This window comes from Gavia stellata, chromosome Z (genome assembly GCF_030936135.1).
Source record: "Gavia stellata isolate bGavSte3 chromosome Z, bGavSte3.hap2, whole genome shotgun sequence".
NCBI lineage: Eukaryota > Metazoa > Chordata > Aves > Gaviiformes > Gaviidae > Gavia > Gavia stellata.
In genome coordinates this window covers 51,441,291-51,456,492 of record NC_082637.1, presented here as the reverse complement: position 1 = coordinate 51,456,492, position 15,202 = coordinate 51,441,291, and the positions used below count along the sequence as shown (strand labels likewise).

At 38.7% G+C, this 15,202-nt stretch overlaps 1 protein-coding gene across 1 annotated transcript; it reads left to right on the top strand.

Annotated features, from left to right (window-relative positions):
• Window positions 1–14,200, top strand: LYRM7 (LYR motif containing 7). Its single transcript, XM_059834133.1, has 5 exons — window positions 1–52; window positions 3,257–3,329; window positions 3,986–4,056; window positions 6,515–6,596; window positions 13,558–14,200. The coding sequence occupies exons 1-5, from the start codon at window positions 35–37 to the stop codon at window positions 13,632–13,634; spliced, it is 321 nt and encodes a 106-aa protein (XP_059690116.1). The 5' UTR covers window positions 1–34; the 3' UTR covers window positions 13,635–14,200.
• The last annotated feature ends 1,002 nt before the right edge of the window (window positions 14,201–15,202 follow it).

Here is a 15,202-nt window from a genome sequence, read left to right as displayed (position 1 = left end):
CGCTCCTCTGGAGCGGAAAAGGACGGCGGTCGCCATGGCGAGCCGCGGGCAGGTGAATGTGATGCGCATGCGCGACGGCACGGCCGGGACGCGGCAGGGAGAGGGTGTGAACGGCCGCCGCTGCTCCCCGTGGGGGGGCTTGGTCTCTCTCGGCGAGGCCCCATCCTGGCCGCGCCCCCTGAGGCTGGCGGGGGGGGGGTGCGTGCCTCCTCGGTCATCGGGGATCGCCTCGAGTGAATTGGAGCCGGGGCCGGTCGGGAAGGGGCGGGGAGGGCCCGCGCAGGGTCGGCCCCATGTGAGGCGGCGGTGGAGGCGAGGCTGCCGGCCCTCCCGCCCCGCTCCGTCGCTGCCTTACAGCGGCCGCGGGGCCGACCCTGCCCTTCCCCGTTTGGCCGGCGCCCTGCGTGAGGCCGGGAGTCACTCGTGCTCTAGAGTGCCACAGGCGTCGGGGAGAAGGCTGCCGCCGGCGCGGTGTTGCCGCCGTGCGCCAGCCGCATCTGGGTGTTCGTCCCTCGTGCGCTGCTTGGTGGCCAGTGTGCTTGGTGGTAGTGCATCCAGCGCCGAAGAAGCGTGCTTGTGCCCCCGCAAATTTCACACTTGCGACCTTAGGCTGTAAATAGTAACCAGACACGAATTACATACTTAGGGGAGTTTTTCCTTTTATGTCGCTGGAGGGTAGGAACTTTTTTCCTAGCAGTTCCTAGCATTCGTAGCATCAATAGGCAGAGGCTTTCAGGGCAAGAAGGACACAAAACTAGGTAATAGAAAGTAGTGTTTTGCATGCAAAGGCTGTTGTGGAAAAAGGAAACGAGTTGAGAGATGACAATCAAGTAGCGATTGAAATACATTAAGAGAATGAATTGTGATAAGAAGATGAACAGCAAAGACAGAAGAATTATTTAAACCTCTCATCTTTATGGTATAGAGTACTTTTTGGAGGAATTGAGCCCCTATTTCAGAAGTGTTCTGAAGCCTAGTATCAGGGGTACTAATACACTGAGGTATTAGGGGAGTTGTGTGTTTCATTAGGTGACTGTAGAGCTCAAAAGAGTCCGTGCATGAATATGTCTTGCTTCAAAGCCATCTAATATAACTGCTCTGTGGTTGGTGTGGTGAAGAACTTTCCAGGACGGGTTTGCAAAAATAAGCAAATAGCAGAGGAAGATGCTTGAAAATTGTAGATCAAAGAGTTCAGAATAACTATAAAATGCTTCTTCAGGCTTCACCATACATGTATCTGACTTAAAACCATTTGCAATATTAACTTTACTATTTGCAAAGATGGCAAAAATATTATGGAGTAGAAATGTTTCAGGATGTCCTGTCCAAATAATTTAGTCAAATCTCTTAAAATGCATCTACAGAATAATAAATTTATTTGCTAGCTTTTAATTCCGTCAGTTTATTTTCCACAGATTCAGCCATCTAGGGAATGCTGCAATTAAAGGCAACATGGTTCTGTTCAGTTGCTAATTATAAAGGACACAGAAACTGAAAATGAGTTAGCAGAGTCTATGTTCTCTTGTATATATATATCTCTCTGCTCAGATTGATTTGACTGATTGTCAAGTTGCATACTAATTCTTCTAAAAGTGACAAAAGTTTTTTACTTAAACATTCGTGAGACTCTTATGCATTTGAGAGTGCACTAGTTTTTCCTCTTTTCAGAAAGATCTGCCATGCATTAGCATGTACTCAACAGGATGCTAAATCACGAATTACAGTAGAAATTATGAAATGGTCTAATCCACATGGTGAAACGAGATATGAATTTGTTCCTATTTGTAAGTTGTCCCTTAATAGCACTAAAGTTGTGGTAGTATTATGTTGAAGAATCAGTACTGAACTGGAAAGTTGCCTGTTCTTACTGTTTTATGGCTTCTTCATCTTCCTAAAAACTGTCTTTTTGTGTGTGTACACTTCTGGACGAATTATCTCAAGGTGTAGCCAAGTGACCAGCTGAGCAGAGGGCGAGAACTTTGCTTGAAAATCTAAAAATACGTTGACATCTGTTGAAAGTTAATAGCTTTCAGAGAAGATTGCCATTTTTCTGTCATTGGCAAATTTAAAGCAGAGGCAACACCTTTTTCAGGGCCCTGCCAGGATGTGTTTATTGGCCTTTTACTTTTAGGGGACAGTCTTATTTGCATCTCCAGCTCACAGATACAGAGCATGCTGATAAAGAAGATGGTAATTTCTCAGTTACAGTTCTGTGTTTCCTCTGCATCCTTCTAAGAAATTTTTGGCATATTAATGGTGAGAAAACAATTTAAGATTATCATGAAGTACCTGGAATTGTGCCTTCTAGAGATGCCAAAACACACTAGGAAGTACTAGAAATAACTTCAAATGATATCTCATTATCAAAATTTTTTTTTTTTGGTGCTTGTCAGAGGCTCCTGTCAGTCTCTGACAAACACCAAAAAAGTCTGATAAGGACTTGAGGATTTCTGTAATTCATTACAGTCTGTATGAATAAACAGCCAAAACCACATGACTGTGAGCTGTGATTCTCAGTGGTTTTGCTTTAAGTACATACTGAGGCATGTCATCTCTACATTGTAAATCCTAATTTTTTGAGTGTTTGCTTTTACTGAAGTTTTATTTGCTGATCTGGCACTTATATTTAGGGAAGGACTTCGCTTTGTGTTGGTTTTGCCGCACCACCTGTAGAAGTTTATACTCAGCTATTATAGAGAAACATGAAAAATAATTGTTGAATTAATTTAATACACAGTTTGGGATCCTTTTGAAATTCACTTTTCCCACAGTGGCTTGTAAGTGTGACAATACTTTAGCCATTTATATTTCTATCTTTTTTTTGTAATCAGAGAATATCCAGTGATATACCCTTACTAGTCGCTTCAGGTGACTTGAGTTTTAGAGTTATTTCGATTCTTTTGGGTTTGTTTGATGTTCGCACAATAAATATGTTTGTGTCAATGTATTTTCAGGGTTATATTCCCGTCATGCCAAATGATTATTTAGGAGTGTAGTGCTGATACTCTCTAGCTTCTTAGATTAATTTGAAACATCTGGAACTGTCTGGGATTTTGATTTCGTCACATCTGCTTTGGCTACAAGTTATTTGATCAGGAATTGAGGTAAAGTATCTTAGATGCTAATTCCATACCAAATTCTGTACGAATGGAAAGAACATGAAAGATCAGCCACAACACTCTTATTTGCAACATGTTCATTTTAACTAAGAATCCTGCTAGCAAACAAACTAATTCTATTGATGTTGTATTGACAGGTTTTGAAGCTTTTCAAATTATTACACAGAACCCGGCAAGAAGTTTTCAAAAATGATACCAGAGCCCTTGAAGGTGAGATGCTTTTTTTTCTGTGGTGGATGCTTACCTATCGTTCTGTGCAACTTCGTTCTCCGAATATGGAGAAAGAGAATTATTAACATAATCTTCCTTTAAATTATTTCTTTCTTTATAAGTAATTATTAGGAAAACTTGTGTGTCAATAACCAGACATCCTTTAATTTGAAACAAAAAACTGGTTGTTAGACTCAAGTGTTCAAGTCATATTTTGTAAGGAAAACATCTCTCTTTGGAACCTTGGTGATCTTCCTGGGACTTTTGTTGCCTTTTTTTTTTTTACCTCCTCTCTTCAGTCCAGCCAATGCGTGTTTAACTGCACTAAGCATTTGAGTTGATTCTCTTAATGTACGGTTGCTCCTCAGGGGATAAATACTGCTTTTTTAGTAAACCAACTTTTAGTATTGGCTTCTGTATGTTAGTTATTTTTAAAGATCAGAATGCTTGATAGGCAATCATATTTTATTCTTATGCCAGTCAATTTAAAATATGACCATCACCTGAATTCCATGGAAATCTTACATTAAAATACTTCAGGCAGAGTGCACGAGGAAGGTGCTATAAAGGACTTAGGATTCTGAGCTTTGAGGCAGTGACAAAGACAAGATGTAATTTTTTGTTCACACTTTCATTTTTTGGTTTACTTTATTCAGCTGCAAGACAAAAGATAAATCAAGAATTCAAAAATAACCAAGATGAGACATCTGAAGAGAAGATAAATGAGGTACTTCTTTTCATTGTTTTTTTCCACTTCATGTAAGAATACTTACTGAGACATTGTGAGAGCCAGTTGAGTTCCAAAAGGCTTTTACATGGATCTTTCTTTATAAATATATTGACATCTCCATTGGTATTAATAGTATGTTACAGAATTTTGCACATACAAAAATACAGGAAGAGAAAGTGTCTTCTGGTAGTTCAGTATGCTTATTTTGAAGCTTACAATAAAATTCTGGAAGAAATGTTTTATGTTGCAATTTTCATGTAAATATGTTGTATACTTTGCTCATGATGCCTATCTGAGCTGTGGTCACTTAAGTTTACCTGGTCTTTGTTGTACAGACAAGCACAGAAAGATACAGAGACATTAAATAACCTGCTAGGTTACTGGCATACATGAGAAGTTGTATTGATTCCTGATCACAAATGAGGCAGCATCTTTTGTGGGAGGCAAAAACCAGCCAAATGATGATGACTATTGTAATATAGAGGTATTAATTATACTGCTGAGTTTTTTGCTTCTTCCTTCGTCATGGTTCATTAAAAGGAGTAGAACATTCTATTAACTCACAATGTTAGTTACCTTTGCTCAGCTGTTATCTTAACACTGAGTCGTTTTTCTAAAACTTACTGAGGCCTGAAATGAAACGTCTGTATTTTAGATATTTTTAGTTCTTAACATCCATACAGAGTGAATAATTTAGTCCTTGTCATTCAGCCTTTTAACAGACTGTATTTCATTGGGCACTAGTTGGAAGACAGTGCTTCCATCTGTCCTTTGCAGAAGTAAATGTAAACCTTTGCATCATACCAGCCACTGGACAGTAACGTAAATAGTTCTAAGCATTTAGTTAGGCCTTTCTAGCATTTCTGCTTGTTATCAGGCTCCTATAGTAATACCTCTGTGTTTGTGTTCCCGGTGTCTGATCTGTTAAATTATATGTTTATATGTTCTTTTTGTTATAGATGTACAGGAAAAATACTGTAATTTAAAAATCTTTACTTGTTAGGAATGACAACCTACAAAATACACTTATGTAACTTTTTAATACGGGTTTACTAGTAATCTTGATTAAATATGTCAGTGGAAAGAATTCTAGACTTTCTTCACAATTACAGAATCCTAGTACATCACAGAAGCTGTCATATTTATTAGAGAGAGAGAGAGAGATATACTGAATAGACTTGCATGCAGAGGAACTGAATCAAATGATCTACAGGACTTGTGAGAATTTGGGCACTTGCTTGCATAAACATGGGGGTGTTAGTGTTCTGCTTTGGACAGCAGCTAAAGAAATGAATATTGATCAACCAAATGTGCATTACTTTGCCAGAATAGAAAGCTGCAATGTCTCTAATACGACGTCAAATACTTAGTTATGTAGTGACCTAAGGAGGTAGGAGTAACTATCTGCAGTATTAGAATGAGATGTGGCAGCTGAATCTACTGCAGCATTTTAGTTCAGATCAGGAGTGCGCTTCTGAATTTACCTTGGTTACCTCCACTTCATGTGATTTGGCTCGTTTTGTGAAGCAGTCTCAGACCAGAAGGCAGAATTCCTTTAAGATGAATCTGAAGTGGAAGGTGTGCTTCAGGAGCATGCAGCCTGGCTGCTAATGGGCATTCAGTAGGGGGGACTGGAGGATATCTCGTCCAAATGCTTCAAAGGGAAAGGGGGGAGGAGAAATTCAGTGTAGATGTCAAATCTTGAGCTCTAACTCTTGCAAAGGTCCACTTTTGTTAGTACACACTACTTCCTAGTGTAAGCATGTCTCCCGAAGTGTCTCACTTGTGCAATTTTATTTCTTTCTGACACAGGTATCATGCAAACAAGTATTAGGCTTCACCTAATTGCTCAGCAAAACTAGCAAGGCTGCTTCTGCTTATCCTTTTAATGAGGGAAGGAATTCTAGGCCTTTTGCCAAATATTAATGCCTCTGCTAATCTTTAGGTGGTGCCTTGTTCCTGTACTGCTTTTCTGTGAAACCTCAGTATTCTTAATTCTTCTTGTGTTTTGCCCTTATTTTTGTCTCCTTATTTCAAGAGCAGGAATGTTAAAAGAACTAGATTGCCCTTTCACTAGGGGTAGCCAAATGTTATTGAGGCATTCACCAATGTCTTTGATCATTGGAAACTAGTTACTTGTTTTGGTAGTTGCATTCTACCTTACTAGTTTGCAGTTTTAATTGGGTATATAGATTTTCATACTGCTGTATGTTATTGAGCAGAAGTTTCCTTCCTCTCATGCTGTATGTCAAGGTAGCTTAAATATCAACCTGTAAGTTATTCCAGGATCCCCAAAGTAAAAGTTACGTATAGATAGTGCATAACTAACTGAATGATAGAACTGACTGGCTTTATTATTTGAATAGCTCTCTAGTATGGAAAATACCTTCAGGAATAATTACATGTAATTTAAATTGATCTGTGTTGTTTCTTTTTTCTTTTTTCCTTTTACTAGCTTCTGAAAATAGCTTCAGATGTTGAAGTGATTCTCAGAACTTCTGTTATTCAGGCAGTTCACACAGATTCCGACAAAATATGTGAGTAAAGCTGCATGCTAAAAAGTTGTTTAAAAATGTTGTGGTTCAGTACATAAATAAAAAACTTGAAAACTAAGTAAAGGGATTTAGAGGGCAAAAGTCTGTCTATCTGTCATTTCTCTGCCCAAACCCTTAATTTAAGCCTGTTGACTAATGTTACTACCTAGGGCAGGCGGAAGTTTCGAAGGTACAAAGTTTCTACAGAAATATTTTGAAATACGGAGGCTGGTAGAAAAGAGGCAGTGACTGCATTCAATGCCCTCATTGAGAGAAAGAAATTACAACTTGGTACCTTGACTATTGGGAGTGACAGCAATTAGGTAGCAAGTCAGCGTGCATGTACTGGCTAGTCAGTCAGCGTATGTCTAAATGTAGTAGCCACAGTATCTGTAGGTGCTTGCTCTGCCAAATAGGTAGAAGCTGCCTGAGGAGAGTTAGCAAATGCAGTATGTACAGTGTCCGTAGAATAGCTTTTTCCCTGAGGATTGAGTATTGTTTTCCAAAACCTTGTTCTGCCAATTTACGTTTCAGATTATGCCTTGGAAGATCTGTGACACAATGATCGCCTTGGTGCAAAGCCTATCAAATTCTGAAATTTTGGTTGCTGGTTTAGAAGTTCTTTTATCTTACAGTCAAACACAAGACAAGTAGTAGGGTTTAGCGTACACCTGTGTGGTAGAGGATAGGAGAAATCTTCAACTGTGTACATTGTTTCCTTTCACTTCTCTTTAGTGGTGTCTGTAAAGCTTTGTAACTATTTTCAGTTTCGGATTTGGTAAAGCATTTAACTTTAGAATAGCCATTATGGTTGAGACCAAAGATGGGTCTAGACCAGTGTTGAGTCTCCCACAGTGATCCTAGGCAGATGACAGTAGAAGAGTAGGAACAAAGCAAGTGAACCTTCACATCTTCCAGCTGTTTACACCCTGCAGCACTTCATGAGCCAGGGTTGGTTTCTGTTTTAGTTATTCTCAGTGGGTTTCACTGTCATGAACTTGTTTCTGTCAACCTGTGCAAATTTCTTGCATCCAAGAACCTTTGACAAAGAATGTTCTTTGGTTTTTATGAAGAATCACTTGCTGTGGTTTTAAATCTTGTCCTACTCTTCAATTACTACCAATTTTCACCAAACTGTTCATGAGTTAAGGCCCTTACTGCCCCCCTTTTGTTTTTTCCCCCCCCTTTTGTTTTTTCCCCCCCTTTTGTTTTTTCCCCCCCTTTTGTTTTTTCCCCCCTCTTTTGTTTTTTTCCCCCCCTTTTGTTTTTTTCCCCCCCTTTTGTTTTTTTCCCCCCCTTTTGTTTTTTTCCCCCCCTTTTGTTTTTTTCCCCCCCTTTTGTTTTTTTTCCCCCCTTTTGTTTTTTTCCCCCCCTTTTGTTTTTTTCCCCCCCTTTTGTTTTTTTCCCCCCTTTTGTTTTTTTCCCCCCCTATAGAACAGCTTCTCTGTGACACTGGGCAAACCAGGCATTTATACACACAATGATGGCACAATGATGTTTTCTCTTTCATTCTCAATTGGTTTGCTAGTCATTCCTAATTATAAATTTCATTTTTGGCTGCTGTGCGTACATATATTTGCTTATTTTTACAAAATTATCTTGTATTCTTTAAACTCACCTGAATGGTTGTAGTCAGTTTTGAACCACTTTTTTTGTGAAGTTAGTATTTTTTCTGACCTGTGTGCATTGCATGTGTCTACATGTAATTTTGTCTGTCATTTTACTAGTTACTCAGTCAAGTCTTAAGCTTGTCCTGCAATTCTTCACAGTAAACCATTTTCTTAAAGAACTTATTCAGGATGGTATCATTAAAAACTATTTTTTTCCAGGTTACTTACAAATCTGTTGAACAGCACAGATGCAAACAAAAATACCTGTAGAACTCCATTTTTGACATCCCTCCATTGGGAGACTGTTCATTTATTGTTCACTTCCTACAGTTTAACCAATGACTTATCCATGCAAGACCTTCTGTCATAATAAGGCTGGTGTTTTCTTAAAAGCGTTCACTGAGGGACTTTTGGAAATCCAAGCATGTTGTGGCAGCCCCCCTGCTGCTGTTCAGAGAACTCTTAACAGGGACTGTAAGGCAGAACTTCCCTTGCAAAAGCCACATGAATTCCTGTTCAAATATTTATATTCTAATACTGTGTGAGTGTGCAGGGATGGGGTTAAGACAGCCAGAGCCCACCTGGAGTTGATCTTGGCAAGGAATGTGAAGGACAGCAAGAATAGGTTCTACAGGTATATTGCCAGCAGAAGGAAGAGGAGGGAAAAAGTGGGCCCACAGCTGAATAGGGAAGGGGACCTGGTAACAAAGGACACAGAAGAGATTGAGGTCCTTGGTACCTTCTTCACCTCAATCTTTACTGCTAAGGTTTGCCTTCAGGAGTCGCGGGCCTCAGATCATTGGGAATGTCTGGAGCAAGGATGACTTACTTTTGGTAGAGGAGAAAAAAGCTAGGGAACATTTATTTGAACAGGCGGGGCATATACAAATCCATGGGACCTGGTGTGATGCAGCCATGGGTGGTGAGGGAGCTGGCTGATGTCATTGCGAGGCCACTCTCCATCACCGTTGAAAGGTTGTGGTGATTAGGGGAGTTGTCTGAGGACTAGAAGAAAGCAAATGTCACTCTTCTTTTCAAGAAGGGCACAAGGGAGGATCTGGGAGACTGGTCAGCTTCATCTTGATCCCTGGGAAGGTGGCTCAGCCAATCCTGGAAGCTGTTCCCAAAAGTTCTAAGAACGGAATGGGGACTGAGAGTAGTCAGCAAGAATTTATGAAGGGAAGATCTTCTCTGATCAATCTGATACCCTTTTACAGTGAAATGAGCTGACTCAACAGACAGAGGAAGAGTAGTGGCGATTGTCTGTTTTGACTGTAGCAGATCTTTAATGCTGTCTCCTTTAAAATCTCCATAAACAAAAAGTAATAGAATTGCCCCCACCTAATTTTACAGACTTCTTAAAGAAATGGTGGCAGTGAGGTTTGTGTGGAAGAAGGAGGTCTTCCAGAGTCTTGCACTGGCCAGGGAAACTTTGTCCTACAGCAAAAAATCGGGAGTGCATCTGTGCATAGGGTGCATTTGACCTGGTTATGAATGCAAAGGATGTCATTATGCGGTCTCTTGCCTGTTCTTTTTTTTTTTTTTTTCCCCTGTATCTGTTTTAGATAGGTCTAAGCTTTGCTTCTCACTCTGTAATTGATCTTACTGCAGTAGAACAAAACAATAATCTTGAAACAGCCATCACAGTTTGAGAGCTGTGTGTTTGGAATATATATTGAAGTGAGAAATATTTAATCTTGATAATGTAGTGAATCACCAATTAAAAACTCAGGAATGCTTAGAAAAGAAATCCAGAGCATCATGATAGTTGTTCACAGAATAAAAATGGACAGTATAAAAAAATGTATAGAATGGATAGATATTCTTACCTGTCCTGGTATAATTAAAATGTAAAGAGTATCCAGTGGAGTTGGAATTTACATTAAAAGCTAATACCAAAAAAAGCATTTTTATTTTACACAATAAATAATTCTTAAAGGTCATGGCAGTGAAAAATCTTTGTGGCCAGGAGCAAGGTATTACTCAAAATACAAAAAAGCAGAAGATCAGACTTGATGCTTAGCTTGATACTGTAATGAAAGAGTAAAAGCAAATCTCCTTACAGAAGGAAGGACCTTTATACCATGGTAAATTGATCAGTAACAGAACGTTATTCCTAAGTGCCGTTTTTTGAGCAGGCTTCTAGTGTGTTTGCATCTTTCCTAAGAATCCAGCTTTGATTAGTCAGATAGCACTCTGAACTAGGCAGTTCTGGTATAGCTCTTATTATATTGTTAATGTCACTGGTAGCACAGAGTATGCCGTTAGAAAATTTCTGAAACCAGAAACTCAATTTTTAGGGAGTTGAGATAATCGTCACCATATTTTGATAGTAGTTTATGCTGAATAGCATGGTCAGTGCATTGTGTGAAATTGTACCTATAAATAGGTGTGGTTTCCACTGCTGCTCCATCACCCTACTGTTTCCATCCTTTCTTGTTTGTAAAGAAATGTTGTCTGAGATAAAAAAGAGAAAAAACATTGGAAGTGGGACTTCAATTTCCAGTGGAATCTATAGCTAGGTGTTGTCGTGGTTTAATCCCAGCTGACAATTAAGCCCCACACAGCCGCTTGCTCATTCCCCCTCAGTGGGATGGGGGAGAAAATCGGAAGGGTAAAAGGAAAAAAATTCGTAGTTTGAGATAAAACCAGTTTAATAGGTAAAGCAAAACCCGTGCATGCAAGTAAAGTAAGGAATTCATTCAGTACTTCCCATCAGCAGGCAGACGTTCAGAGCCATCCCCAGGAAAGCAGGGCTCCGTCACATGTAACGGTTACTTGAGAAGACAAATGACATCACTGCAAACGTCCCCCCTTCCTCCTTCTTCTCCCAGCTTTTATTGCTGAGCTTCATGTCAAATGGTGTGGAATATCCCTTTGGTCAGTTGGGGCCAGCTGTCCCGGCTGTGTCCCCTTCGAACATCTTGTGCATGGATATGATGAAAATACCAAGTGGATGTTCTCACTTGCCTTTGCTTTTTGGCACCTAGGAGCCAGTTTCTGGTGGAAGTTTGTTGTAGGAAATGCCTGTGTAGGTATATGAGTCTGCTTAGGTAGCACATTGAATGGGTATTCAATTCCAGTACAGCTTTGATTAAGGAAATTTTAGCAGAACAAAATCAACCTTTTTGATCCTTAATCTTTATGCACTATGGTAACTTTTATAGTGCCAATAGAATTACAGTTAGCTCCCTCATTGCTTTTATGGTATCATCTTGTATTAAATGAGAGGCTTGGAACAGATTTATTAACAATTAAGAAATAAAAAAAAGTGGAAGTGCAGCCCTAAGGTGGCTACTTGAGTTGCTGTTTGTTGGTAAATGAAAATAAGCAACCTCAGTTGAAAAGTTTACTTTTCATAGTGCTTCATCTTAGGTGCTACGTGTTTGTTTTGGAAACTTTGTAGGTGAAGGCTTATGTTGCTGTGATAGAAAGTACATTGGCCTATTTGGAAAAAAAGAAAATGTTGTAAAATACTTACATTTGGGCTGTATTTAAATTAGTATTATGTCCTTGCTTCATCCCAAGCCATCTTCGCCCTGCCCAAAAAAGATTGAAGTCACTAGTTGCTATATTGTATGAAAGAAGAGCAGGGAAAAAAGAAACTAGGTAAAATGTTTCAGAAATCTATTGCTGCAGCTGGTTTCCTTAAGTGGGTTACTGTCAGAATCTCCTGACTCTTAACTTTTTTAATTATAGCTGACAGTATACAATGTAGCTATACATGGTTGTTTTCTTCTTTTATTTTCTTTTTTTTTTTTTTTTTTGCAATCCTGCATATCTAGAGTAACTATTTAATAACTGAAAAGAAAAAGCCAAAGACTTGTATTAGTGAGAACAAATATTGGTAAGGGGAACATTTTCCTTAATGAAATGAAATTACTCTGTGCTGTCATAGAAGCAGTGCACAGGGCAATGTTATTCTTTAAAAAGAATTTGAGATGCGGTGGTATATAGTCATGTTGAGATTCACTGGTAAATCTTTAAAAAAAAGAAAAAATTAGGCAGAGGTTTTCTTACTGAAGAGAAGACAATTTCAGTTTGGAGATTGTTATTCATATTAGACAATTTTTCTAATTTTTTTTTTTTTAATGTTTCCGTCTGAGTTACGTTACTCAGTATTATACAGATGTCTCGGTTCTATTCATTTCACTTTAATTTCAGATTAAGCTGACACAAGTAGAGCTTACATTTTAGTAATATATTGCACATGCAGTATGTTCTGATGATTCTGATTTGGTGTGTTAGCGGTGTATGTTCAAAACTTAGCTTTGAAAAGGAAGGCTAAAAATTCTTCTTTCAATTTTTATTTGTCTGTACTTTTATTTTTCACTACTTTATATCCAATTCTGGTTTTCTTTGGTATTTCTGTTTCATGTGCCTATCCTAGGTGTGTAGATCAACGTGTTTTGTCATAAATTTTTTCACAAGTATTTTATTTAAGAGAAATGCAATTGAAATTTTACTTGAAGCTCTTAGAAACTTACTAAATGTATCAGTACACAGATGCAAAAGGAACATACCTTCAAGGAAATCAGTTTTCTTTCTTATAAGATACGGGGTATCAGTGCACTGTGGTCAGAATGTTACTCATTACACACACATGCACAGAAGCACATGCAGTTTTACAGGTTTACTGTACCTTTCACAGCTGTCTGACCTAGTCAAAGTACAGCATTATGATTTTAGGTGTTTGTGCTTTAGTTTTTTCTGCTGGAGCAAATCCAACATGACACAGCTCCTTCCCTTCATGAAGAAAGGACAAGCTGATTTCTGAAGAGCTAGATGGCAAGAACTTAGAGTCAGGAAGAGGTTAAAATGGTGTATAATTAGACAAACCCTAACACACTGCACTTCTGTGATGATATAGTGACCATAATTTTCATTTGATGCTTGCTTTTCCTGTTGGCCTTTAAAACAGGTGTGACAAGATTAATATTACAGATCAGATTCCAGGACGCTGGGGGAGAGGGCTAAGTCAAATTTAGTATTCATTTTTGAAACTGTTGAAGTAAACATAATCTGACTCAGGCAAGATAAAATTGCCATTCTGTCTCTTGCTAAAATTTGCTGCAACACTTTACTGTTTTTTATGGATTCTTAATGCTATTAAAATATTTTCAGTGCTTTTAAAAGGAAAAAGCAGAAGGCAATATTCTGACCAACAGAAGGTAAAAAATTTTAATGTAATTTTGTCTTGGGTAGATACCATGATGCTGCTTGTATGCTTACCAGAAATTCAGATTCTCATTTTGGTAACCTGATTTTTTGTTTGTAAATGTAAAAACAACCTCAGAATTTCAAATAGTATTTTCCATAAGATTATATTCTTACAGGTTTTTTTTCTATTACAGTGCTCATACCCAGGAAAGATCTGCTACAAGACAACACTCCTTACTTTGATAAACCAACAAAAAAGCATGAATCCTGAGGAAAATATGCCCCTCTACCCAGAAGTTTAATACTCTGTAATGAGATCTCTGATACCAATCGTGGATACCTGTTTTGAAGCTAAATTTTAGAAACAATTAAATATTGTTATGAGGAGAACAGAGTCTGAAACCAAATCACCGATCTTCTTGTGTGCTGTGATATCATCATGCACCTCTTCTGTGGAAGATAGTAATACTTCCATGAAAACTCGAGACGCACAGTTCTCTTAAAAATACACTGCTGAATTGTGTTACTTCTGCCAGGAATGTTTTTAATTATGACAATCATCAGACAGAGATTGTTTCCTAGCAATCCAGAGTTTTCAAAACTGAATACAAATTAAATGCAGTTCTTAATCCTGATAATATTTATTTATAAGTTTATTGTCAATCATATGTTGCTTTGAAGTAACGAAAAACCATCTTGTGGTACTTACCATTAAATTTATGCTTTGCACCAAAAGCATGATTTCTGAAGTTGTCATTAATTGTACACTAATATACTGTCATGTTTGAGAGAGTTATTAAGGTTTATCTGAATAAATTATTCAGGTTTTACATATGGGAGAGCATGTGTAGTGTTTTTCTTCTCCCCCACACCTTTGAACGAGCAGGAGTGGCAGGCTTTGAGTTCTTAGGTGACAGCAGAACAAGAGAACCCAGCCACAACCTAACCTAAGGATGTTGGTTTAGATCATATGGCTTATGAATTTAAGGTTTTTGTTTTATGTTGTGATTATAGAGTGACTTCCTGAGGCATTTTCCAAAGAAAAGAGGCTTGTTGCTTAGTTGCAAGTCATGTGACTTGCCTAGAGTGAAGTTATGGTGAGTTTATTTACTAAGCCCTTACCACTTCCATTTTTTTAAGGGAAATTTACTTGCTTCTTGCAGAATTCATCACAATGATCTGTTCACTTCCATTTTACTTGGAACCAGATACAGCTACAGTGATACATAGCATCTTCTCTGTGTGAAACTGGTAACGGGCGAGGCACTAGGATCTCAATACCTCACACAGGAGTAGGGTAGCCCTGTAATGCCTCTCAGCTCTATTTCAGGTCCCAGTGATCCTGTTTATTTTTAATAAGCGTCCAAGATGTCAATATCGCATATCCATGTGGGTTCTGACATGGCTTCACTGACTGAGTAAAACTGAAAACTACTGCCTGCATCCAGTCTTTTCCTGACACAGCATGTCAGTACAGTAAGTACTCCTTTCTTTAAAACTATTGCCTTTGGCTGCCATGGGCAGCACAGCCAGCAGCAAACACCCTGTCAGTAGCCCTCTTTCAATTGCAGTGATACTGCCTGCATTGCAGCTAGAAGGCAGCAGGCAAATGATGTGAGGTAGAATAGAATGAGTGCAGTTCTTGTTATTTGTTGTGGTCTAGTGGCTCCAGTACAAAACATGTCTCGGTCTGTACGGGATGTGCTATTCTAGGCATCTTGTGTTGTTTGTTTCCCTAAGGAGAAGGTGTGTTATGTATGGCTTCCCATCCCTCTGCAGCCTGCCTACATTGACTTTTTTTTTCCATAAGGAGCATAAGAGATGGGTATGCAAGGGAGA